The sequence below is a fragment of the Parus major genome, chromosome 1 (assembly GCF_001522545.3).
Source record: "Parus major isolate Abel chromosome 1, Parus_major1.1, whole genome shotgun sequence".
Classification (NCBI taxonomy): domain Eukaryota; kingdom Metazoa; phylum Chordata; class Aves; order Passeriformes; family Paridae; genus Parus; species Parus major.
Genome location: NC_031768.1, coordinates 59,390,422 through 59,417,210, shown reverse-complemented (window position 1 = coordinate 59,417,210; position 26,789 = coordinate 59,390,422). Strand labels below are relative to the sequence as shown.

Genomic DNA, 26,789 nt, shown 5'->3' with positions numbered 1-26,789 from the left:
CCTTCCCGCCCCTTCCCGCACCTTCCCTTCCCTTCCCTCTCCTTCCATTCCCTTCCCGCACCTTCCCGCACCTTCCCTTCCCGCACCTTCCCGCACCTTCCCGCGCCTTCCCTTCCCGCACCTTCCCTTCCCGCACCTTCCCGCAACTTCCCGCACCTTCCCGCACCTTCCCGCACCTTCCCGCACCTTCCCTCTTTTCCTTCCTTTCCTATCCTTCCTTGCTTCCTATCCTTCCTATCCTTCCATTTCCTAATTGTTCACCACCAAGTTTTGTGTGAATAGGAAACCTGAAAATAATTCTCATGATTATTCAGTTTGAACATCTGGTATCATCATGAATGTAACTGGTATAAAGAGCTTCTCTGCATTGAATATAGGCTGCATGGTAAGGAAAGGACTTTGAAGCAACTGCACCTGAATTAAACAGGTTTTGCAAAAGAGTAAATCTCCCTCCCAGTGTGCAGGGTCTAAACCCCACTAACATTAATGACAATAAACCTGTCTCATATAGGATAATTAGTACCCTCAGAGTTTAAATTTGCAAATACCAAGACATTCAAATGAAGTGTGCTTAGCAGTTGAAAATAATGTGGAAATCTCTTCATTGTTTGGTTGCATTATGTCTGAAGGGGGAAAGAAAAAAACTGTTTGTAGCTAGGTTAGCTTGTAATTGCTCCCAATTATTTATCTTTGCACCATGCAAATTCTGTTTCTAGAGTTTATTCACGGTACTTAGCTAACTATTTCCAAGCTGTAAGCAAATTGTGTTTTTTTAAAAAAACTCAAGTGACATAGTTTATTTTTGCAGGAATGAGGGCAACTATGGGACAAGTATTTGTTAAAGAATGCATTATAGGAAGAAGGTTGCTTTCAATTGCTAATATCAGATGTATTTTTATGCACTTGTCATTGACATCTGAGCTCTATGCTAGTTATCAGGTATTTGGTGTGTGTCCATGAAGAGAAGCAAGTGTTCTCTGGGAACTCAAGACAATGGATCACTGGTAAATGGATCATTGGTAAATGATGATAAACTGCTTTAGATATTGGATGACTCGGGATCCTGATATTGTGGACTCAAGAAGATGCCTCAAAGCGACCAAGGTGTACTTGCCAAGTCTTCCTCTATCAGAAAGTTTCTAGGAGAGCGCAGAGAGAAGGGTGAGCTGTGACACTTTGTGCTGGAGATGTTGGTTATCACCTGTCCAGTTGATCGGTGTCTCTCTTCACCTCAGAGGCCATACAGCTTGCCATCTGCAATGAGGGCTGTGCCTTCCTTCCCACCACCTTGCACAACTCCTCCAAACATGACCTTCTCACACATCCCGAAGTGTGGGGCTGCTGACTGACACACACACACACCCTGCCATTGAGTGATCATAATGGGACTCCCAGACTCTAGCACAAAATTAAAATTTTCAGTGGGCTGGAGCACTAAGCACAGTCTTAGAGGATGAAAGTGAATAAGGGAACAGTGGTCCTATATAGTTATAATCATAGAAATACAGAATGGTTTAGACTGGAAAGGACCTTAATGATCCTCTAGTTACAATGTCCCTGCCATGAGCAAGGATGCTACCCACTGTATCTCCTAAGACAATCCAAACTGTACTTCTGCAAAGACTATCTTCCTAATGACAAATGCCATTATTCTATAACTTACCCTGTTTTCTACAGCATCAAAACACAGTTCATGTCCTTCCAGATCCTCCAGAAACATTTTTCCTTGACGATTTTCACATGCTTGTACTACTTCACAGTTCACCTATTTGAAAAACAAGCAGGCTAGCTAGAGGCCAGGGATAACTTTTATTGTTTGTATTTATAGTTGTGAACTTTGTGTCCTTATTTTTCTCCATTCACATTTGTTCAGTCCCTCAAGCTGAAAAATCTTTGAAGAAGTAGCTGTGTCTTGCAAGATGTTTTTTTGACATTGGAAATGCTCAGCAATGGGAGTGATGAAATAAATTACCTCAATATCCATTATTTTGACATGTTTTGATGCTTCTCTTTTTGCTGTTTTCAAAAGGAACTTTATATCATTTAAACCCTCATTTTCAAGTCAGGAAATCTGGATAATGGCATTAGTAGGACTCAAACAGCAGGAAGGTTTGGGGGTAGGCATCTGTCTCACTATATCAATAAATCAGCTACAGTTCAAAAACCCTGAAAAATTCTGCTGGTTAGACCAAAAGTCTGGACAAACATCACAGAAGTTTTCAGATTTATGATTAATTTCTGTAAAATATAGAAGAATCTCTAGGAAATATAAACTGTAGAAGAAATTCTGCTAGGAGGACATATGGAAAACCTTTACTCTGAATTTGCAGGCAAGTTTTCTGTTATTGTTTTTAGTGTTTCTCGTTTGTTTTTCAGATACTACTTTCAGATATTTTCAGGCTCTTGAGATAACTTACTGCTTATGCTTTTCAACCCAGTGTGTCCTCAGTATGCAAATTAGCAGACTGTCATTAACATCAGCTGTAATGTTATTAGGGCATCATCGAATGAGTAATCCACAGTGTGGGTGTGCATTGGTAGAAATGGTAGAAAATTTTGAATTCTCACTAATGTCCTCAATAAATAAATGCATTCAGAGATGTGGGGTGTTAGCTTTATTTCCTGGCCACCATGACATGATGTGAGTCATAAAAGTCTACAATTACCCCATATCACCTGTGAAGACTTATTCTGCTTTGGCTCCTGTGGGCCCTGATATGTATTAGGTCAAATGCAGTCACTGAGTACCAGCTGAAAGTGAAAAGTACAGATCAGTGCTGGTCAGAAAGTACACACTCTCCTAGCTATCCAAGGTAGATGCCATAGAAAAAGAAAGTTAATTGCTTGTTTCTTCTGAGACATCCATCAATGAATATGTCCTTAGATTTCTAATCAGCCAGTCATTTCTTGTATTAAATAGGGTGTCTTTTTGATTTGGACCTAGTTTGGATCCACTAATGGAGTCTATCTTGCCACTGAGGCTGTTGCTAAATTGAATATAGCACTTCTGCCTCAGCACAAAGAAATCACAGTAACCTCTTGGAAGTCTTTGAAATATGAGTGCAAAGGTTTCCCCCACATATATATGTCTAATCTTCCTTCAGCTGCTTCTCTGAGGCTGGCAGGTATCATTTTGCATCCCTCAGTGAAAATGCTGTAAAGAGAATATTGAGCTGTTTTCCAGCTGTGTTTGTTTAGGTAGGAATGTTTTCTTCTGCTTGTGGCACAGGCAGCTATTTGGGATTGTTGTCAGTTTTCTTTTGATATAGATTCCTTGTATATAGTTCTTCTGTAAATGCTTTCAGCATTCATTGTCTTCTTATCCAAAGATGTTTTTTAGTGTGCCTCAGAGAGGGATTTTGAAGATGAGTATCTGAACTACCAAATGTAAAATTTCTTGAGATTAGATGAACAATTTTTTTTTCAACTTAAACTGCGCTTACCAGCTTTGTCAATGAACTCCTGACAAAAATTTATGCAAAATTTGAAAAAAAAACCTTTTTAAAATGCAGATTCTCTTTCCCCTAAAATTCTTCTCTATTTTTAATTTAATATTCAATTAAGTGCCTTTCTCTATATCCTATATAATAAATCACATTATCATTATATATAATTGCTGTAATTGAAATAAAATTTAAAATAAATTATAGGATGTTTATATAGAATAGATATTTTGCTTGGAATCAAAAAAGCCATTGATATGAATTCAGGGTTATTTTAATCTTGGTACACTAAAACATGAATATCTCAAAATTATAGTTATGTTAGGTCAACACAAGGAATGTGTCTGATGTTGTTTAAAACAGTTACCCAATGTTGAATGAGCTGAACACCCTGAGGTCTGTCAGATGTCTTCCTTTTGTTTTACTCTCATTTTCTGTTAACCTTTCTGTCCATACATGTTAGGAACTAACTCTTTGTAGCTTTAAATTAAATAGAAAAATAATGTTGTATCATTTATGGACTTATGTAAAATGAATTAATTTAAAAGCTTGTGGCCATTTAAAACTCTGTTACACTGTTACTCTATGTGTTGTATCTTCCTTATTTAAGAACATATTTCTACCTTGGACCCTGTTGTTATTTGCTGTGTATGAGTGATTCAGATGATCACCCAAGTGTATAATAATGTTGATAAGGCACTGTACACCTGAGGGAGTCCTGCCTATCAGAACTATATCTCTCCTGTATTCTTATTCTCTCACTTTAGGTAGTTTGGATGTTTTCATTTTGTCTTAAAATAGATTGTAACATCTTCCAGACACAGCCTTTGTCTTCTGGTGTGTAGAAAAGAACAGGGCACCAGCCTCGGATGGAACTTCTTGGTAGCACTGCAGTGTAATTATCGTTATGCAGGTTTTAATATTATGTATTACATTTATTTTTTTAAGTAATGACATAAGAGCATTCAGAGGTGCATCTCTGTTTTTGAACAGTAAAAACCTGCATTGCATTCCTACAGGGTAAATGGACAGTTACCTTCATTGCTTCTATGTATTGTGACTTGTTTCCATTTGGATTAGTTATTTTTTGAACTCTAATAGCTTCGTCACATGCAGGTTACTAGCTTTTGTGAGATGTTGTGGCCCTTCTCATTTCTCCTATTTTGCTGACCCCGTAGCAGACATCCCTTGCTGTCTGTAACCCCACTTAACAGCCTGAACTCACCTAGGAGTACAAAAAGGAGAAGAAGTTCTCCAATTAGGCTGTAGTGAGGCACAGAAAACAGTCAAGCAGCCTTTCCAGATAAGGCAGTCTGAACCTCAGCTCGCTCTGGGTCAGAACCCACATTTAAGTGGGGAAATACACTGGCCTCACGCCCCCACTTGTGCAGCAGCTCTCGGAAGTTTTTTGAGAGCTGGAATAAATGGTGAGCAGAAGGTGAGCTACTGCTCCCAAGCCACTGTAGAAACTTGAGTCCATCCCTGATGGTCTTTATTCCTGTTCTCAGGAAGCTGAAGGGTAGGCAGCTTCTGGCTAGAAGTTAGTGTTACATTAAAAAAAAATAAAAAAATAATAAAAAATAAAAAAATATATATATAAATTTTGTGAGAGTCTAATTGGTAGAAATTAGAGAGTGCAAATGACAGAGAGACTTTTCACCAGGGGCTGTAGCGACAAGACAAGGCAAGGGGAAACAGTTTATAAACTGAAAGAGGGTAGGTTTACATTGGACATAAGGAAGAAATAGTTTAGGGTAAAGGTGGTGAGACAATTGCACAAGCTGTACTAAATAATCTTTAGAGGTCCATTTTCCAATACAAACTATTTAATTTTGACTTGAATTTTTCCTCTTTTTTTTTTTTTTTTTAATCCTTTATTTTATTGTAGCTTGTTGACTCCTACAAAAATAAAAACTAAAAAATACTTCATCATCTTATTTTCCCCTTGGACTCATCAGTGCAATTTCTTGATGGTAAATTTTCTCATGGAAGGATGATTACATGCTTTTCAGAACAACTTAATTTGATGTAACAATACTGTAACTATTGCTAAATCTTGCAGAGAGATTCTGTGAAGTACCCAAATTAAGCACGGTAGCCAATCCATGTCTGTATTTGAATAGTGGCTGACTGTACATTATTTTGAATAATGCATTTGTACTACTTTAAAATTAGTAAAAATTATCTGAGATGAAGGTAGATTTGTCCTACCAAAGATAAAACATTTTTATTGCTAATAAAATATTGTGACATTCTACCTAATTGCTGGTATAATTTCACAAATGTGCTGAATCATGTTATCATGGGGAACTGGGGACTCTTTATCTGCAGAAGGTCTAGTCTAGAGGTGCCTAGTATTAAATGGAGTTAATATGCAATTTCATATAATTTGGAGTTTAACCATACTTCTGTGGTAGGTGGGCAAAAAAGAATTCTGTGATACCAAGCCTGAAATCATTTAATCAGGAATGCAAATCAGTTATGTGGTTCAGTTACCAAATGTTGATAGAACTGGCTATAGTAGATTGTTGTTTTTTTAATTACAGCTACTCTGTTGTGTTACCAGGTTCCAAGAAGGAAAATAGCATGGTATAGCAGTTTGCTATGCCAAATGACCGCTGCTCCTGCCAAGTATAAATATTACCAGGAGTGGGTTCTTCTATAGGATGATAGCCACATCCCTAATTAATGAATGCCACCTTTCCCTATATGTATTTATGTTCGTATAATTTATTTAAATAATGTTCCTACTACATGCTTTATAGCCTTCTGCCTTTTGCTACACAAATTTTAGGTTATATTGCAGACTGTGCAAGTCATTTGGCAAATGTAATTTCCATCCCTGCATACTAATCGATTTCTTCACAAACACCTGCTATCAGTTATGATAATAAAAATGCCATTCTAAATTGAAAAGGGGCCAAATGGAGCTTCCTAAGGAAATGACTTAAGTGTCTTTCAATGCCTTTAATGTAGTAATGTTCTTGTAGTGCCAACACTTTTTTTCAGCATTTGCATTTTATATAATTTTTTTCTATTACATCATTTTTCTGTCTAAATGGTTCCTCGTAACTGTTGCTGTGAAGTAGTTCATAGCAAGGCTGGAGAGAAATTTCTGTGTTTCCTCTCTCACGGGACTAAATCCAGCAACTTTACATTGGGAAAATTCCTTAGCACAGACCTGACTGGAACATCTGGCCACTGTGCAAGTATAAATACTAAATGGCTGTATCAATTCCTATAACATCACTGGGAAAAGGTTGTAAAGTTGGTGAGTGCCTTGCCCTTGGATTGCATGCCAGTTTCTTCCTAAAATATAAGCCTAAATTTAGCAGCCAGATTGCAAGTAACATTTGAATTATCCAGGGTCACTTTATGGCTTCTTCCATCCCAGGAAATAACCTCCCAGCAACAATCCATGCCAGAACCTAATCATTTTCAGCTCTGCTGGGTCTTGTCTCAGCTCCGAAATGTCTCACTGGCATCCAGCTGTATTGTCATCTCTCCAGACAATGTCCTCTGTATTATTTGAAAAGAAACAATCCATTTGACTGATTTTTTCACATTTTCATTTTCTCTTAGCTCTAGCCGCCCAAGCATATGCGCTAAAGGAAGAGAACGACAGTCTTCGATGGCAGCTGGATGCTTATAGGAATGAAGTGGAGCTCCTGAAGCAGGAGAAAGGACAGCTCTTCCGAACAGAAGAAAGCCTTACAAAGGACCAGCAGCTGCAGTTCCTACAGCAGACAATGCAAGGCATGCAGCAGGTATTGCTAAGGAGGAAAAGAACAGATCTTCTGTTTTAGGAAAGTGGTACCAATGGGGTGTACTCAAGACTGTACATTAAGGTCCTGATTTCTTTTCAGAAAATCATGGGGACTTTAGATGGGGGAAAAGGGAGGAGAATTTGGGGATATATTTGGGCATAGTCATTTTAGGAATTCATAAACTGCAAACCCATTGATCATTCAAGAAAACTCCTTATGCATTTGCTAGTTATGAGCAAATTGCTCTGTTCCTCTTCTCACAATCCAACTGGCCCTGGTATTGCACAGAAATTTAAAAAAAAAAATTGTCTAATGTATCATAGTCAATGTTCTGTGGTGTCTTCATTTGCATTCATCTGCATCTTTTTTTCTGCTATTGTTTGAGAATGACTGAGATATCAGCATGTCCAGACTACCCTCCTTAACTTGCAAATCATTAGCAACATCAGTGCTGTTTCCTGAGCTATTATCATTTATGCTGACCCACGGATGTAACCTTTCCATTCAGACAGTTTTTAAGTGGTTTAGTGCAGCAAAAAAGCTTTTTCTCTGACACCAGTGAACAAGAAACTGCACTGTGTCTCTGCAGGAGCAAGGGGTGTCAGTTTATCATAATTATTATCCTTTATTTGTTAGTGTGCTCCTGACACTGTGCTGGGTGAGTCTTGGCAAGCACATCCAGACTGCTCCCACTGTGTTGTCTGACATGTCCACTGACACATGGGAGCCCTCATCCAGTGTGCATGTGTGTGCAGCATCTTCCCTGCCCAGGCACTTGTGTTCAGCTGGTACATGACAGAGCACAAGGGCAGTGGCTCTCCACAGCACTGGGTTGTGCTCCCAGCTGGAGTGGAGCCCCACAGCCTGGCATGCAGAGGTTAGTTTTGCTTCCTTCACCTGTAGCATTGCACACACTCCTCTGTCACGCCCTGTTATTAGATTCCACAAGGGGACAAGTTGTACCCACTTCCAGACTGTGCTAAGCTGCTTTTGTATGGCAAAACCCAGGAGATACTCATTTACATATGAGCTGCCTTGTTGGGTTAGAAATTGCATGGCTGTCCTGGTACCTACCCATCAAATCCAGCAAATCCGCAAATCCCAACTCACACCCAATGACAAAGCACAAGGCAACCCTACACACATATTGATATCAACACAAGCCACTTTAAGCCTGCAAAGTTTTACAAAATCAGGGTGATTTTTTGGGTGGTGGAATAATTCTGACCAAAATGCTTTAAAAATTGAAAATAAGTAATTGATAATTCAGGAATAAAATCTTTCCCAGACTTTAGAATTAAGTCATTACTTAGAAATACTTGAGGTTTCTGTATACTTTAGATAAGCTTTAGGTCTGTTCATGATCTTATCCTTATATAAATGGATACTTAAATATCATGGTTTTAATAAATTTAACACCATATGCAAAGATTGTGCTATATTTCATCCTGGTGCTAATTCTCCATAAAAATTAGTAAAAAATAGGCATAAAATACTACTAAAAAAATTCTAAAGCCCTAACACCCATTTGGTGTTATAATTTTCTGTCTGGTGTCTGGATAAAGTATAATCAAGTCTGTAGAATATAAATAGATTTTTATTGAACTTCAAGCAAATGTTAATAATGCAAATCAATAACACAAAGTGGCTGACTTATCTCTCTGTTCAGCTGGCCGTGGACACTGTAGTCCCTATTCCTCTGAGAGTTTCTGTGTTCGTGACAGTTTTACTGTGAGGTTCTCAATTTTTCTAGTTTGCCATCTCAGGGTCAGACCCACTTGCTCCCAGTGGGATATAATTAGAGATGGCCCAAGGAGCTGAAGAAGACACTGCAGATAATCCAGTCTGACAATATGCTGAGGAGAGCAGCAACACAGAAAGCACAGGAGGTGAAGTTCAGAATATTTGGTGGGAAATTATCAGTCAGTTAAGCAGATGGATGATGGTTTTGGATTTCAGTAATTAGCCATAGTCATGACATCCCATAACCTTTGTGATTTTCATGCAGTTAATGCATGAATATGTAGAAATAAACCTTTGATTTAGGTAGACTCAGTTTTATCTCAGCTTGGTTTTGTAAATGTTGAGAGACGACAACCTTAGCTGAAATCTGTCAGTGTAGCAGGTGCTCAGCATCTATGGAAATAAGTCTCACTATGAAATATTAAATATATATCCAAGACTTGAGTATAAATAATTTAACAAGAAGACCTGTATTCCCTTTTATCCTTTTGTATATATTAAAATTAATTTCAGACAAGGTAAACTGAATGCCACTGAATTCCTGAATCCTTCATATATGTCAGCATTAAAAATCACGTTTCTCCATCTTATTTTCTCTTCATTCTCCCCCACTTTTTCATACACTTCTTATTCTAACTCTGAAAGCGAGAGAACAAGTGATTTGAGCTTCAGCCTGAAAAGCAGATTTATCTGAGAAAAATTGCATGCATTTTCAGAATCAAGACATTTTTTGTAAACGTATTTGGTGCCAAACAATAGCAAATAACACAACACCAATGTATTTTTAATGTACTTCTACCATCTGGATGTTTTTCAGGGTTCTTCCCTGTATTTGCAGGACTGATGAAATGGATGCTTATTTCCTCTTCTATCACTCCCACTGATCCAAAGAAGCATCAGGAAAATCACACAGATGTTTACTTATGAAGTGTACCTTATGGACAGTAGTAGCAACCTCCTTATTTGCTGTGTCTAAAAAAAGAAAATCCTCTGGACTAATGACATTGAACTTATGGGGGTTTTAGTCAACTTCCTCCATAAAACTGTGTCACAGTTTAATTTCATACCCACTGTGAGATCTCAAACAAATGGAAATAATGTCTTGTATCCATGGTAACAAATGAGATACACTTTACCTGATTTTGAGATGGAAATTGAATTAACTTGTCACTGCTGCATAGGTGGTATTGCCTTCAATTTATTTCTGTATGAGAACACACATACCACTTTTTGAATGGCTCTTTTTCCAGCAGTGTTTGGTATGCTCTAAAAAAGTCTGTGATCACAAGAAAGGATGTTTTAGTTGTAACTATTTTTGCAACACTTCACAGCACAGCTGTAGGAATTTTTTTAATCTTGCCTCTCTATCTAAAATGTTTCACCAGATACATGACTGAAGGTAATGCAGAAAATATCACCTAGTAGTGTTGCTTAATGCTTGAAATTATAAGGCTCAATTTTCGGTGGCTATGTAATTTCTCCAAATTTTAACCATTTGGTTTAGTGTATTCCATTTGGAATAGCAAGCAGAATTCTTTTGGAAAAAGTTCTCAGCAGAATCTTTCAGCTATTCCAAGAACAAAGCATGGAAAATATACTTTTATTGTATATTGTCCATCAAATATAATTCTTGAAGAAATGTGCTTGCCACCTTTATGCTTTGAAACAAAGGCTCAGGATCTGACAGTGAGTCTCTATTGAATTAATGATGTATTCCAGATCCTTTATACAATATGTCTGAAACTCATAGTGTTAGCAAGCCTTTGAAAAAATGTCAGTTTGCCACATAGGAGATGACACTCATTAGCATGTGTTTGAGTAAAGTTTGGATTTTTACTGGGCATCCAGGATTGTTCATGAACCATTTCTACAGCACAGCCATCAGTGCAATGTTTTAAGCCTTAAGTTAGTCCTGAGTCTACAGAGCACACCTCCTTTAGCATGGCTCTAATTTAACAAGTTAGCTCCGCCTTTTTTGTCAGACTTAACTGGCCAAGGCATGGGGCCATGCTTGTGTAGCCGTGCTGATTCCTGAACAGATACATTTGCCAATAGGCTGGTAATTTTGCATGGTGCTTCATTGCATCATGTAAATGTAGGATAATGTTCTTTCCTCTCATAACTCCCTGAGCATGATGGGCTGAATTTAGCTCCTGCAGGCAAGGGTGTCATCCACAAATGCCGGTTTAAATCATGCTTCCATCTGTGTTATGTCCAGGAAAGGTACACAAATGCCTACAGTTCTGCTATTGCAGATGCTGGGCTGTGTCTGAGACATATAAGAGGCACCTCATTGCCCCCAAGGGGCCTGATTCACTGGCTGGGCTTGGGATCATACTCCAAACAGTGACAGCACAGGCTCCCCTGCACTGGTAGGGGTGCATTAACGCACGGGGTTATTGCAGGAGCAGGGGATGTGCTGCAGTGCCTCTCTTAAAATTAGTGCTCAAGCTGGAGAGCCTGAAGAAAGGTGACAGTCATGTGTGGCAGGTGTAGGGCTGACATAAAGGCTGACACACTGCTAGGAGTGCCACCAACTCAGCTCAGCATGTGTCAGCATGAGACTGAACATATTCTGGCCCTGCTGATGACCCACATGGGTGTCACTCTGATGCAGTGTGATAAAAGTCCACTTTTGTCTTCTTTTTATCCCCAGACAACGCCAATTTATTGTGCATTGCAATGCAGATTGTGAACCTGAACACTCAGAAGCCAGGAGCTGCCAGAACCACTGCCTGGGCATTTTTCTTTGTATACCTCAGAGACCCTTCCCCATTTGGTGCCTCAGGCAGAGAGTACACAGTTAATCATCACCTGTTCAATACCTTCCTGTCCTTGCTGTTCAATATGCAACTCAAGGTCTTTCTGCAAAGGCCACATTGCTCCTGGCACTTCCTACCTACTGAGGACTTACTTTTGCAGTTTACTAATCATTTAACATGTAAAATAAATAGCACGTGCATCTGAGACTGATACACCTTTTTTAAAGAGCTCTGATAAATGCCAGATGACCAGAAATCATAAAATCACAAAATCATTTAGGTTGTAAAGAATCTTTAAGATCATCAAATCCAACAATTAAGCCAGTATTGCCCAGTCCACCACTAAGTCATGTTCCTAAGCACAGCATCTACACATCTTTTAAATACCTCCAGGGATGGTGACTCCACCACTTCCCTGGGCAAAAGCTTGACAACCCTTTCAGTGGAGAAATTTTTCCTAATATCCAGCCCTAAACCTCATTTCAGGCTTTGAGTGTTCATGCAGGGTAGGACTGTTTTGTCTGTGATATGCCTCACTTGTGAGGTTGGGAGGGTAGGAATTGCTGCTGGAGTGCACTGCAGCTCCCTCTTTACACTCATTGCTCCCTCAAAGGAGAGTGGTCAGGGTACATATTTGGTGATGTGGACTGTGGGGAGCACACATTTTCCACAGTTCCATCACGGGGAGACAGGTTACAACCCTTTTGTCTAATTGAGGTGTCACAAGGGGCCTCCATCAGCTTTTTCAGCAAGACCATGTACCTCTAAAATACAGTAACTCTTCTGAGTAGAAAATCCAAAGGTAACTAGTGCTAGCTTCACTATGCTGCCTTTGAAATTAATTGAATTTCTACCATTCCCAGCATTTAGAGCAGAGCCAATCCATTTTCAGTTGGAGCTAGCAGAATTTTTTTCTACAAGCAAAGATGGCACTGCTGAGGTCTTTCCTTCCCTTTTTTCCTAGCTTTTTTCTTATACAAGTAATAGAATTGAATATTCCCATGGTCCACACTCTTTCAGTGGGAGCAGGGACAAAAAGAACATTTCTGTTCAGGAGGTTGCAACAGACAGTAGGGGAGGGTATTGTGAGGTTTTTTTTTCCTCATCAGTCTTTTTAACCAATCTACCACCTATTAAGTTCCAGTAAGCCTCAGCTGGCATTGAGGTCTGCAGGTCTCAGATCCTTCACACATGTTGTTAACTGTCACAGCCATTCCTTTTTGTCACATACAAACATTCTGAAATGTCAGAAGCCACAGACACAAATGCTGGTGGCTGAAAATTGCTGAATCTGGTGATTTGGAAGTGCCATAGCCATTATAACAATGATATACCTTTAAATATACAGTTTCTAGTAGGAGTTTAGTGCTGAAATTAAGATCATTGTTGAATAGATGGAGCATGTTATAGCTGTATTTATTAATATAGCCTAAGTGCAGAGGAGATTTGTGGCCTTTTTTTATTCCATCCACCTCTTGCTCACCAAACACCTATTCAGCATACAACCCAACCAGTGCATACTTATGCACAACTATAAACTGATTCTTCTCCAAAGCAGCATTAAAGAAGAATAAATATAAGACATAAAAAATAAATATCCCTTTTATTTGCATTTTACCTGGTAAATAAACAGAGTGGAGTAATTACTGTGGAAATGTTTTCAATTGCCTCTTGCAGTATGAATTTCACTTAGATTTTTTTTTTTTTTTCTGTAAAAGTGGCACCGGAGTAGTAATACTCCATAACCTTATAGGGAATAACCTTATTCCAGTACTGATAACCTTATAGGGAATGGTTACAAATTAAATGTGAGGGACTGGATTCAACATCCAGATGTTCTCTTCCATGCCTGTTCCTTCTCTCACCCAGTGGCTGATATTTTGAAAACTGGTTAAGAAATATGTGATCTCCCAGGACATAGAGAAATGTTCCCATAAGTGTTGTCTTAATTCTCTGGTGCTTTTCGGGGCTCTGTACAGTCCAATCCATGTTTAAACTTCCAGAAAACACTTACTCCTTTGATTATATTAAAAAAAAAAAAAAAAGGAGCAGCTGGCAATTAAGTGCTATTTATTTACCAGATCTCAGACAAGCCAAATGGGTTCTCTTCTCTGTTTAACAACCTTTCTTTATTGAAAGTAGTGTTTGATTTCCCACTTCTGCAACCACCACTTCAGTAATATTAGGGGAGTGTAAATAAGGGCCCACAGATACTTTAAGCACCATATTCCCAACAGCTGTTCTAGGGGTAAGGTGGAGGAAAGTAGCATCTTTTTTCCTGCTAGTGCTGATAAAGCTAGACTGAGACTGGCAGCAAGAAAAAACCCTTCACTGAGAAATAATTGGGTGCACACATTTTATTTGTAATATGAAATAAATCAACTAATATCTTCATTAACATGCTCGTGTAGTCTAGTGGTGGTAAAGGACAAATCTTACAAGTTTTACAGTCCAGTGATCTTACATGAATTTTTTAAAAGATCCTAAATACTAGTATTGGCTTGCTGATTAGAATTTCCAGATGTGTTTGATGCTATCAGTGCTAAGAACCCTGTTGCCATTACTAGGAATTGTGTTTCAGTGGAAATTACACTGGGTAAATTGATTCTCTTCCATAATATTGCTCTTCTAATCAAATTTTTATTCCCCATCAAAATAAATAAAATATTTTTTGTTGAATAGGAAATCAAAATTTAAAAGATCTGTGCTGGTTTGTTGAGAAAAGGCATGCTGTACCATGCTCATTTTCAGTCTCATGAAGGAAGAACTGGGATCACACTGCAAAAATGCCATTAACTGGTGAAGAGTTATCCACAATGGACAGTACAGGTGAAAGGCTGAAGATGTTGTTATGACTAGATAATCATGTCTTCCTTTGACTGTGCATCATGCAAGGTGCCACCTTGTTGCCTTGGAGGACAGATATGAGGGCAGAGGGAACATGATGCTCATTTGGGATCAGCCTGCTTTCTCTGATCAGGATCAGGATCTTCTCACCTGCTGTCAGTAAAGTCAAGGGCTATGTGATATTCCAATCACCTCATTTAGCAAAGAAATAAGGGAGCTTTATTGAGGTGCAATGGGCTTTTGTCAGGTTTCTCCCCTTCACATGCTACCACCAAAATAAGGGACCTTGCATAACTTGCTGTGAAACCCAGATCCCAGAGAGAGATCTCTGATGCTATTGAGCTAAATGTCTTATTAGAAAATTTAAATTCTGAGATGAAGGATTGGTTCTGTAAGGCTCCTAAGGACTTGGTCTTTTCTTCATTTACTGCAAAAGTCCATAGATGACTGAAGACAACTTGTCTTTCTTGATGAGTAAGAGTTATATTGAAAATTACATGGCAGAGGAAAGCTGTAGGCTGTCCCTTAAACCGTTCATTGCACCACCCATGTTCTTTCCCCTGCTACCCAGCCCTTAACACTGCCTCTTGTAGCTGGTGTGGCTGAATTGCTAAGCCTCAAAAAACCAAAAGAAATTGAGAGCTAATTCTCTGATATCTATCAACTTTTCTTTAGAATCCTAGAAAAACTGAAGTCAGAAGGCACATCTGAAGGTCATGTACACTTCTGCTCAAAACGGGGGCATCTCTGTAGTCATCTCAGTTTTGTTCAGGACCTTGTCCAGCTATGGTCTTGGTACTCCCAAGGATGGAGAGTCCACAGCTTCTCTGCGCCCTTGCTCAAGAGGCTGGCCACCCTCACTGTGGAATATTTTCCTCCTGTGTAATAAAAATGTTTCTTGCTGTCTTTTTGTCCTCAAACCTTACTCAAGAAAAGCCTGACACCACCTCCTCTGTAATGTCCCTCTAGGTAGTTTCAGAGTGTCTGTGTCCTTCTGTCTGTTTTCTCTTTTGGTTTATTTCTTGGGATACAGGCCTGCCTGCAACTACTCTGAGCACTGTAGAGCTGTAGGACCTCTGGAGTCTGTCTAATAGCAGAGGAAGGGAAGCATGGCAAATATTCCCTAAGGAAGCAGCTGGACAAGTTTGTTCTTTAGTGGCACCATATGCATTCCTCCATCAGGTGTGTGTCCAGGTCCCCAGCCCCCTCTGAGGTGGGTAACCTGCAGAGCAAATATGTTCAGCGTGGTCTTTGCCTCTGGCCAGAGAGCCAGGAAAACTCACTTTGCAGGTGAATGCCTGTCAAGCAGGAGCTGGGCTGTTCATCCACGTGCAGCTGTTCAGCAGCTCTCTTTTGTCATTGCAAACCCCACAATCCATCCAAACACTGCCATCCATGCAGCCAGGGATACAGCCAGTCTCTGAGAGCTGGCAGGGGTGAGAAACTGCACTATTACACTGTGTTTCTTTTAAATCCCTTAAAAAACCCAAACCCGCCGCCATACTCTTTGTTTTAATAACGCCTTGCTGCAACATGGCTAACTTCCTTGAGGGCTCATTTCTAAAGCTTCTTTGACTTGTCTTTCACATTCTCCTGTTTCCTTGGTGATTTGTCAGGCCTCATCAGCGTCTTGTTACTAATGCATATTTGCTCAGCTGGGAAGTCACTTTCTCATTATTCAAGCCTGCCATGTGCTGGCCATTTGTGATATGAAATCTTGTCTGTCTTGCAGAAAGACACTCTTCCAGACAGTCCATGGGAGTACTGGGAGAGGGATTTTTATTTCTATTTTGCAAATAGTTGATTTCATTTTAATTAGTTTTTTCTTTTCCTCTACCTAAGGAAGATTCTGAAAGGAAACATTTGCCATCCTTCCCCTCTGTATTTGTGAACAGCTTCTAAGAATTTCAAAATGCTCATTTCCTTGCGATTTTTGTCATTTTCCATTTGGCAAACTCTGAACTTATTTTTCTTTATATAAAATAAAGTTAGAAAAGATGGAACAAGGTTTTACTTGGGGAAAAAGAAAAAAAAAATAATAAAACGTAAGAAATTGCTGTCATGAGTGCTTTAATTTTTAGGTGAACTCTGCAGGCATTTGAATGCCTGTGGTTTCATACTTCTCAGCTCTCTGATTTTTGTGTAGTTTCAGGGAAAGGACTCCACTTTTTCACAAGTGAGTTCTGCTTCCCAAGGCTACTGTTTTACATGCATGCCTTGGTTTCTTTTAGACTGAAAAAAGTAGCATTGGTTGGGATTTGGTAGCATTGGTTGGGATACAGCCTGCCAATTTGAGACACACGACTTCCACCTTCTTTTTAGTCACCTAATGAATCCATTTTTCCTGTATAGGGATATATCTCCTATAGGTAGCAAGTGGAGAGTAATATGAGTATGTTTCTCCTACACATTATATGGGCAGGAGAATCCAGTTTGCCCGAGTTCACTGAGTGTTGAAGATGACCATTCAAGTGAGTTGGCTCAGTTAAGCTGTGTAAGAGCATCCCTGTTTGACTGATACACTAATTTCAGAGACCTTTAATGGATAGCATTTCTGGACATTCTGCAGCTACTCCATAAATGGGAGAGTCTGTGCCTCCTTCCTGTGGCTGAACAGGCTGAGTTTGCTGAAACTGCCTGCACAACCTGTGCTTGACGTCAGCACTGCCACCCGAGGTATACTTTCGTCTGCTCCTCCTCACTGCCCTTTCTTTAAGATCTTTGTAACCTTTACATACTTCATTTCAAGCAGCTGTAGAGAAAATCATGAACAAAATAGCAGGGGCAGGACCATTCAGCAGTATAACTGCTAAACTTGTGGAAAATGCTGCTTTTCCTTTTTCATTATTCTGTTAGCCTTAGAGCATCCTAAGTACAGCCCCAGGGCCTGCAGTCACTTCTGATCTGCCTCCCTTTTCTTTGCGTGCAAAGTTGTTGGTTTCATGCTGGAAATCATGCTTTCCTTATGGGATCCTTGTCTGTCCAACTAGGCTTCGGATGCGACCACCCCTCTAGATATGTCCATATTTTATATTCAAATCCACGCTGCCTTTTTGGGGAGCAATGAAGAGCTGTGGGCAGGGAGGAGGAGAGGAAATAGAAGGAGTGTTTCATGGCTGCACAATGCTACACAACTGCAAGCCATTACTTTCCCTTTAGGACTTCTCATATATTCCAAGGCAGTGTGTACTGCTCAGTTGTTAGCATTCTCGGCCACACTGGTACTGCATTGTACACAGCCTGAGTAATTCAGCTGGCTTCAATAATGCCATCTATATTTAATGTTTCAGAAGCTGCGAAGATTGGTTTAAGATGGTAATTTTCTGTCTATGCTTTTGAGATCTATGCAATATGGGTGGTACTGAACTGTCTCTGGCAGGGATTCAGCACTGGAGTGGGAACGTGTGAAAAAAAAAAATCAAAATAAAACACACACCCTCTTTTGCCCTACATAATGGAATTAGCTACAGGCTTATTATGTACAGGGAGGATTTGGTCCTCGTGAATGAAGGAAGATTAACACACAATAGTGATATCTACCATTTCTACACAGACCAGTTCCAGAGTAGCCATTGGAAGCAATGTCTTCCATTGTTTGGGGGGTCTGAAATGCATTGATCGATCTCTGGACAGGCAACCAGGAGGTTAATTCTTTCTGGCTTTCCTATCTCCTCTTTGGAAATACCAGTAAGAGGATATTAGTGATGTCTGCCAGTCTGATCTTGTCTGATCTGAGCTGCTACACAGCTCCTTCTCCTAGGGTCAAGCTGGCAGTCATGGTGACAAACACTTTTGGTTGCACATAGACCAGCTGAGCTTCCAGGCTGTTACTGGTGGAGCTCTGCAGGTGTCTCTCTTCAGGATCATCAGAGCTACGATGAGCTCTGTGATACGCTTTTCCGCTTCCCGACACTTGCATTTTGGTTCAGGGAGAAGACACTTGCATAACATGCAGGGCACCCTTGCAGACCCAAAGTATTGCACACAGGGGACATGGAATAAAACAGAAATATGAGTCAGATATTTTCTGGCTGTAAATCCATGAAATTAGTTCTTTGCCTGATAAAACCAGGGAACTTCTGTCTGAATGCTGTGTCACAAAGCTGGGAACATCAGGGCTTAAATGGAATGGCCAGAGATGTGAGACAAAAGGAAAGAACAAACACTTGTGTAGCTGTGGTGAGCACTGGTGTAGTAGATCAGCTTCCTACACAGGGAAACTGGCAGAAAGGCTGTGTGAGATGGCAAAGTAGGTGGAACAGTATCAGACAGCATAATCACTGGAAGCAAGAATAAGTTTTTATTTTGATTGATTGTGGTATATAGTTGCAAGAAATTTCAAGGGCAGAAGAAATATCTATAGGATCAATTTTTAATAAGCAGATATATGTATGAAAAACAAAGTAATTTTGAATAATTAATACCTGCATCTTGGCATCATTCATTATAATCTTTATGGAAAGCCTGTCTACTTATAAGCAGGCATGACAGCAGTCCTTTTTATGAAACTTGTCTCATTTCTGCCAGTGTAAGATCCTTTTCCCATTTGCTTCTAACTTTGCCAAACATCACGTGTTTGTGCTGAAATTTTTCAGGCTGTTCATCTGTCTTAGGCTGATATTTTCTTTCAGTCACATTTATTATTTCTTCATTTTCCAAAATGAGACTAAAAGAGAAAAAATATGCTGTTTGGCAGGTACAACTCTGTGTTACAACTTCTTGGTGGCAGCATCAACCACTCAGGAAAAAGAATTATCCAAACCCAACCCATGAAAAATTAGCAGGTTCTGCAGCTTTTAGAGATAAATATGAGGGAGAGAAAAAGAAAGTTAAACCCCCAAGGGATGGCTCCAAATTTTAATAAATTTTGACATCTCTGGAGGTTGAATGGGAAGGTCCCAGTCCTGTGAATGAAAAACCTTATGTATGACTGGGAATAGGATATCTTAGTTACAGTTACTCTGCTTTCCACCCCTGTGAAAATAGGACACATTTACTGTCTTTGAAGCCTATGCACACACAGTAAACCTTCAATAGTTGACAGTTTAACCACTAAGACTGCTCGAAGGTTTTATCTCATATCAAGCGCTTTGTAGTTCATACTCCAATAAGAATGCACATTCTTTTACCCCAGGGAAACTGAGAATGTTGGATATTTTCCTGGGATTCCTGTTCCTTGCTGGTCCAGAGCCAAGTACAAAGATGCAAAGCATCACATCTCCCTCTCTCTCTCATGCTTTCAGTGTCTTCCACACCAATTCCTCCCATGCTCACACAGTTTTGGGAAAATTGCCTTAAACGCCAAACAGGAAAAGTCAGGGTCAAAAGAAGAGATATATAATTAGGCTAAATCACAGTGGGAAATCACAGTGGGAGATGTGAAAATAAAACAGTGGAAGTTTATGAGCTGATCTGCAATAAGTAAAATATGGCCATGGAAGAACCATGGATAAGGGGTGGGTGGGATAGAGAAGGAGGTTTAAGTTCAGTTGTGTAAACAAGTTCACCCCAAGAGTCAATCTTGGTTTCCTCTTTGTAACAGTCATTCAATAGTAAAAGGTTATTCAGGGGCAAGATGAACTGAAAACTCACTTGGGATCTCCCAGATGTGAATTTATGTTGTTCAAAAGGATGACCTGTAGGGTTTCTCCCAGAAGCTAGAGTAAAATTCTCTCAACCAGGATCAAGGTGGAGTCTGGTCATACTGGTGCCATATGGAGACATAAATGCTCAGAGCAGACTCTGAAATGGGGCCCAAGACTCCTCTCTCACGATATGTTCAGGTGTGTGAAGCCACAGGTTGTAGCTGCGAAGGAGAGGACATCTAACCAGCTGCTATTAGGTGTCTCCTTATCACACCTCAGGTGTTCCAGCTAGTGACCATTGAGAGGGCTTATGGCATCTTTCTGGTGTCTTGTACTCTCTGCTTCTCCTCTGAGGACTGGGGTCCATCCTTTCTAAATTGCAGACATCAGCTAGAACTATTTTAGGTGAACCTTAAAGGTATTTTATAACATGAGTTTACATGGGGTGACTGGATGGTCCCTTCTGCATGTACCCTGAACCTGCTGCATAGGTGTCAGCATGTAACCTATGGCAGTGTACATAAATCCAGTGTATCTTCTAAAAATGTGGGAAGCAGTACCCAACAGGCAAGGTTAACATGTCCCTGTCTGAGAAATGGCGAAGCAGAGTTTCCCACAAAAAAGTTGGTTGGGTGTGAGCCTCAGTGGAAGAGACCTATTTATTTCATGGAAAAATCTTGAGATTCAAAATGATCTTGTGCTGTGCTAGAGTGAAAACACATATCAGAATGTCTCTTGAAGGCTCCCAGGGAACAGTCCAGGCGGCATGATCCATCAAAAAGCTAACCAACTCAGCTGGACTGTAGAGTGTGTGAGATATAATCAGACATATACCCACGTGTATTTTTACTTCAGTGGCTGAATTAATCCATCATACTGATGTTCACTTACAACAGAAATACACTACCAATAACTCCACCAGTCTCTGAAATGTCATCTGTTTCCAAGTCACTCTGAAAACAATGCTGACACCATGTCCTTTGATTCCTGGGACTTCCAGTGCAGTGGAACAAGGCTAAGACTTTTTCTAAGTCTGCTGTCTGTAACTTACCAAGAGGCTGAACACCTGCAACATCAGTTTGAGTCAGCCACCAGCCCTAAGCACAACCATAAACTAAGCTTTAGATGTAGGTACATGGCTAAATCAGTAATGCATGTTAGTAAAGCAATTAGTAGTTCAATTAGTCCTTTAAATGGAGTGTGCTTACAAGCAATATGTTGCCCCAGAAAATCATGGTTTCCTTTCTTATTCACTAAGAGAAAGCACATTAACTCTTTTCTTAACCTGTTTGTCTGCTCATGCTCTTCATCAGTGTCTAACATTCTTCACATCAATACAAAAGCATATAACTATTTCAGAATTAATTAAATCTACTGACCTTCTCTTGGCAGTCACAATAAATCTATGCAGAATCTAAAGCTAGCCAAGACCAGGGGACTTGGGCTTTCAAATAGGCTTCTTCATCCTAGAATTCTCTTCATAAAAATAGATTTTGGTCATAGCTTTTTGTTTTGACAGTAGATCAGCAGTCTTCCTGGCTGATATATTGATTGTAGGGCATCAGTCTTCCTGATCTAATGAAATATCGCCGCATAAGACAAAAAAAAAAAAAAAAAGGAAGGCTTTTGTCTTCTTGGCAAGTCAGTCTGAAAGCTTTCCAGAATATTGCTTTGCATAGAATGAAAATGGCTGTGGGCCAATGACTAATTATATTAAAGGACTGTGCTTTTAAATTATTTATGTACCATAGTGTTTACCCCAGTATTATTAAAACCACCACATATACTTCTACAAATAAGATTTTGGTTCAGATGGATGTGACAGTCACTCTGTGGGTGACATATTATACCAGGATTTTCTGCTTTAATGTAACAAATAGCTTAATGCACATTAGCAGATGCATTACTTGTGGTGCACTGCCGCAGACGGAGATGCAGATGAAAATAATTTAACTCTGGTCCATTTAGACACAGCAGATTATGCAACAATCTAAATGGAGGAGCAGACTGCAAAATATTGTTTGAAATGAGTATTTGTCAAACTGGGGGTTTTAAACTGCTTTGGAGTCTAACCAGAAACTTCTTTTGTTTGTGTAGCAATTGCTGAGCATACAAGAAGAATTAAATAATAAAAAATCCGAACTGGAGCAAGCAAAGGAGGAGCAAACACACACACAAGCGATGCTTAAAGTCCTTCAGGAACAGGTGAGTGATTTTGGCAGGAGAAAAATGCTGGCTTAAGCATGCTAAGGGGAAGGAAGGCAAAACCATTAGCTCTGAAAGTCTCATGGCTTCACCTCCAAAATCCATAGGAGTCTGACCACAGGATATGCTGTGAGCAAGACCTAACCTTATGTGGCCTGTCTGCCTGCTCTGATTAGCCTAACAGAGTTTGAGAGAGCAGAGTGAAAAGGGATCCTTACTTTATACTATCCAATACTGGATTTCATGTCTTGAGTAGTGTTTCCTCATATATTCTACATGGATATCAGTGCTAAGTGTTCCTGCTCTGAATTAAAAAAAAAATGTTGGGGGAGTTAAATATAACTAAGCCAAAACAGCTCTTCCTTTTAAGATTAGTATTCAAAAAAAACAAAACATTTTGGCATCTCCTGTGTAATTCACACAAGTATTAATATATAAAAAAAAACTTAGAGTGGCATTATCATAATGGCATTAAAAAAGTAGTTATCAATGCACTTATTTAGGCAGTGAAAATCAAATCTCTGTAAATCTTATTATCCTACTTTCTTTGATACTAAGGTGTACTATAACATAGAGAAATATATTTGATAGTATTGTTTTATAGGGATGGTAAGATGGATAGCTACACAGCAAAAAGCAAGTCTGGCCCTAAATCTGTAAATTTAGAGAAGAAAGAGTGCATTGTGTGCAAGTACAGCGTGCAAAAGCATGTGTTTTATGTGTAGACTGTCTGGCTTGGACACACTGAAATTGAAAATCCCCGCCTGTGCTGCACAGGCACAGTGTCTGCTTTGAGACCTTCTTTTAACCCTTTCTATATAAACTTTCAGCTAATATGTTTAATGGCTTGGTTAAGTATTTACAATTTAAGGTCATTGGGATCTGAATTGCTCAAGTGACAGAAATTTAAAATGCTGATGACTCATGTTCAAGGTTTTTCATCATGTGTGTCTGAATACATCTGCACACAGATGTATACATTTAATGCACACATTTGGAAAAGTAAGTTATGTTTATTTCAGATTTTTTTAATGTTCATTATGAAAGCTGGGACATTGATCCACATTTAACATTTATCTTTGAACATATCTGATGACAAATATATTCTACAAACTAGTAATTTAGATTCTGGAAGCTTTCTTGTTCAGATACATGTTCTTAGGACTTATGGTCACAGAGATAACCTAAATGAAAGCTGAGGCAAGACTGTAATACAGAAAATGCCATGAGGAAGAGTGGATTTGGTAATGACAGAATCTTTATAAACACAGATTCTACCAGGTCTCTTGAGTTAATTGCATCTCATTTCCATTTTCACATGGCTTTGAAGGTATAGCATTATAAAGTGCTATTAAAAAAAAAATAAAAAATAAAAATGGAAATTGCATGAAGTTATTTTATATCTTTGTAGCAATTATATGCTGCAAAAACATATAGGAAGATCTTGCAGTGTGAGGCTCAGTAGGGACCACCAGGGCAGACCTCTGAATCTCTGCAGACTCTTTGTAATTGCGAATCAAATGTGCACTCATGCTAGGCAGACAGGCAAAACAGTAGCTGGAAGAAAGGCAGGATGGATCTGCATTTCTCTTGAGAATTAGCTCTGAAACACGCCTAAGGCCAAGACTGTAAGTAGCCAGAATTCCTGAAGAGTGCTAGGCAGCCATTGTGCTCCTCCAAGAACCCTGAATGAGTTCCAAAAGTTTCCAGAACAGCAGAAGCCCTAGCAATAATGACCCCCACTTGCCAAGACTCACAGCTTTCCTTTACAAGCACCACAGCTTATCTGTATGTTTTATTCACAATGGGTATTGAAAATCATCCAGCCGAGCCAAGTAAATAGAGCATTTCTTTCAAAAATAAATAGCACAGAACTCCTGCCTTGACTTTATGGCTTAGTTTTGTGATAGGCTTGCTGAAAACTGCCTTTTCATCCCAAGCTGGCAAAGGGATCCTGTCCTGCCTCACTCAGGGCGTGTTTGCACGGGGAGGGGCAGCTCTATCTGAGCATGGCTGCTCCATGCACCCACCTGGCCACATCCAGGCTGGGATGTCCTGCTGGGAGAAGCCTGCTTGCTGGTGAACTATCATATTGCATTGCTGTAGCCAAAAAGCTTCTGAATGACAGCCAGCACGTGGCCATCAGCTCTGGCTGTCTGTGGGATTCACGCCCTCTGATTTGAGTCAGGTCTACCCCACAACAGCATTTGATTTATCAGATACTTCTGATTCCTCACCCCTTCTCCTTCCAGGCAGGCTCCTGGTTATTGCTGGCACTAGGTCTGTGTGTTGCCTCAGCACACTCTCCACTGCTAACATCACACTCGCCCCTGACTTGCCCTGCAGTCAGACTAGGGGCCGAGGAAAATCCTGTTTTTCCAATATTGTATGTTTTTCTGAGCTTCCTATTCCAACATTTCCCCATTTAACATATGAGAGAAAAATATAATTTAAATAATAATTTAGAAAAAAAAAATGGGAAAAAAAGGCCTTTAAACTTCAGTCCTTTTACCTGTGGGAATACAGCTGTGCACTTTCTACCCTTAAGTTTTCCACCATTACCTCCACTGGTTCACCTTCACCTCCTCCTGCAGAGCTTGGCATGGATGCAGGCACCTTCTTGCCTGAGCCCTAGCATCCTTTTCAGACCACAGTGTGTAATAAAAGAGATGGAGAGGTTCAAGCGTCCTCTCTTCTGGGAAAGGCAAAGCGTAAGCAATTAACAGCATTTCTTGAGCACTCAGGACACTTTCATCAGCATGGAGAGCAGTTTTACAAAACTGAGCATGCTTCCCCAACCTCATATTCAGAGGAGAAACTCAGCTGAACCTAATAGAACTGCTCATGCTGGATGAATTTCTACAACAAAGAATTGGCAGAATCAGGAAACAGCTCTTTTGGTCACACTGCGATGCATAAATACCTCATTCTGGTGCTTGGCTGGAAGTAGCCATCACAGCTCATTCCTACCAGCTATCCTCACCGTGAGGTAGTTTCACAGGATGGTTATTTTTTCAGAGTAGGGAAAACATGTAGCATTCATTGGAAATGCACCACCCTGCTGTCAGTATAAATTGCAGTCTTCTTGAGGCTTTTGAAAGATGAGCTTCAGTGAATTGGACCTGGAGAACTGATGATTTTGCAGTCCCCAGATATCGTTTGTACTACTTTATCAGGAAGTGTTGCCCTCTTCCCTCTCCATCAGGACTGGCTTAGTGGCTTGAGCAGCAGTTCCTGAATTGGTGCAGTTCACAGCCCTGCATGATAAGGTACAAACAGACCATGGCCTGCTTACCTTAATCGTCAGATTGGAAACTGAACAGCTGGGAGCTGAATCACACTCAGTTCAGCTGTTGTTGCCACCTAGCAAAAATATGATGAAGGTAACCAACCCTGCCTAGGATGGGTAGTCCACCAACACTTCTGAGTCAGATACTGATCAATACATATTAGTGTTCCATTTCATCAGGATTTTAGGACTGTTGCACAGCCACAGCTGTAGAATCAACAGTTACATCAAACTCAGCTTCTTTGGCAAAAAAGGAATTCAGAGGAAAGTTGTGTTTATTGTTCCCCATCCCTCCCCTCTCCCTCCATCCCCCTCCTCCACATGATATCTATTGTGAATTAAATTACAGTAAAAGTATGACTCTTCAGAGCTTAACCTAAAGAGCAAATGATTCTGTAAGTTTCATTTAAGTGTAAAAACCTCCATGGCTTATAGTCTCAGGACAGCTGCGGTGTCTCCTCTTTTCTCTGTTTGCTCAATCACAGGATGAATGGCACCATATTTCACTGTGGTTCAAGATGTGAGCTAGGACTTCTCTTAAATCTCCTGAGAGTGATCTTTACAATTCCCAGTGTAATCCTGGATTTTTCCCTAAAAGCTAATTCAGGAGGGAAAAAAGAGTTTTTGTTCAGGTCATATATTTGCAATGTCTGCTCAGTTCTTCCTGCCACTGGTTAAAATAAGGGGCTGTTCTTCATTTCCCCTGCCTTTCCATCATCCCCAGGAGCCATGTCAGGTACGATGTCAGGAAGACAATGTATAGTAGCACTTCGGCATCTTACCTCAAAATATATCATTCAAAAGTAATCACTGGCAAAACACTATTTAGCTAGTGGCGACTTGCATATATTGTAAGGTTTAAATTAATAGCAACAACAATGGGAAATTAAATTGTTTATTATTCTTGAGGGAGAAATCTATGCACCTTTTATGCCTTGAAACTACTTTCTAATCTTATTATTTAAAAAATAATGACTCAGTCCTGTTATTTATCTTTTTTTTTTTTTTTTTGCCAACCTATCAAGCCTTAAGTATGTTGGTTTCAAAATGGTTTGAGCAAAAACTCATTAGAATTATATGCTCCATCTGTTTTTCTCATTGGAAGCTTTATAAAATCCTCCTTCAAATAAATCAAAGATAACTGTGTG

At 39.7% G+C, this 26,789-nt stretch overlaps 1 protein-coding gene across 5 annotated transcripts in view; it reads left to right on the top strand.

Moving 5' to 3' along the window:
* ENOX1 (ecto-NOX disulfide-thiol exchanger 1) overlaps window positions 1-26,789 on the top strand; it is a 350,391-nt gene that overhangs the window by 300,941 nt on the left and 22,661 nt on the right. For all 5 annotated transcript variants that reach the window (XM_019007902.2, XM_019007903.2, XM_015637165.3 and 2 more), the window contains 2 exons: window positions 7,026-7,210; window positions 22,245-22,352. In XM_019007902.2, the coding sequence (XP_018863447.1) occupies window positions 7,026-7,210; window positions 22,245-22,352 (293 nt within the window). The remainder of the gene's footprint in view (window positions 1-7,025; window positions 7,211-22,244; window positions 22,353-26,789) is intronic.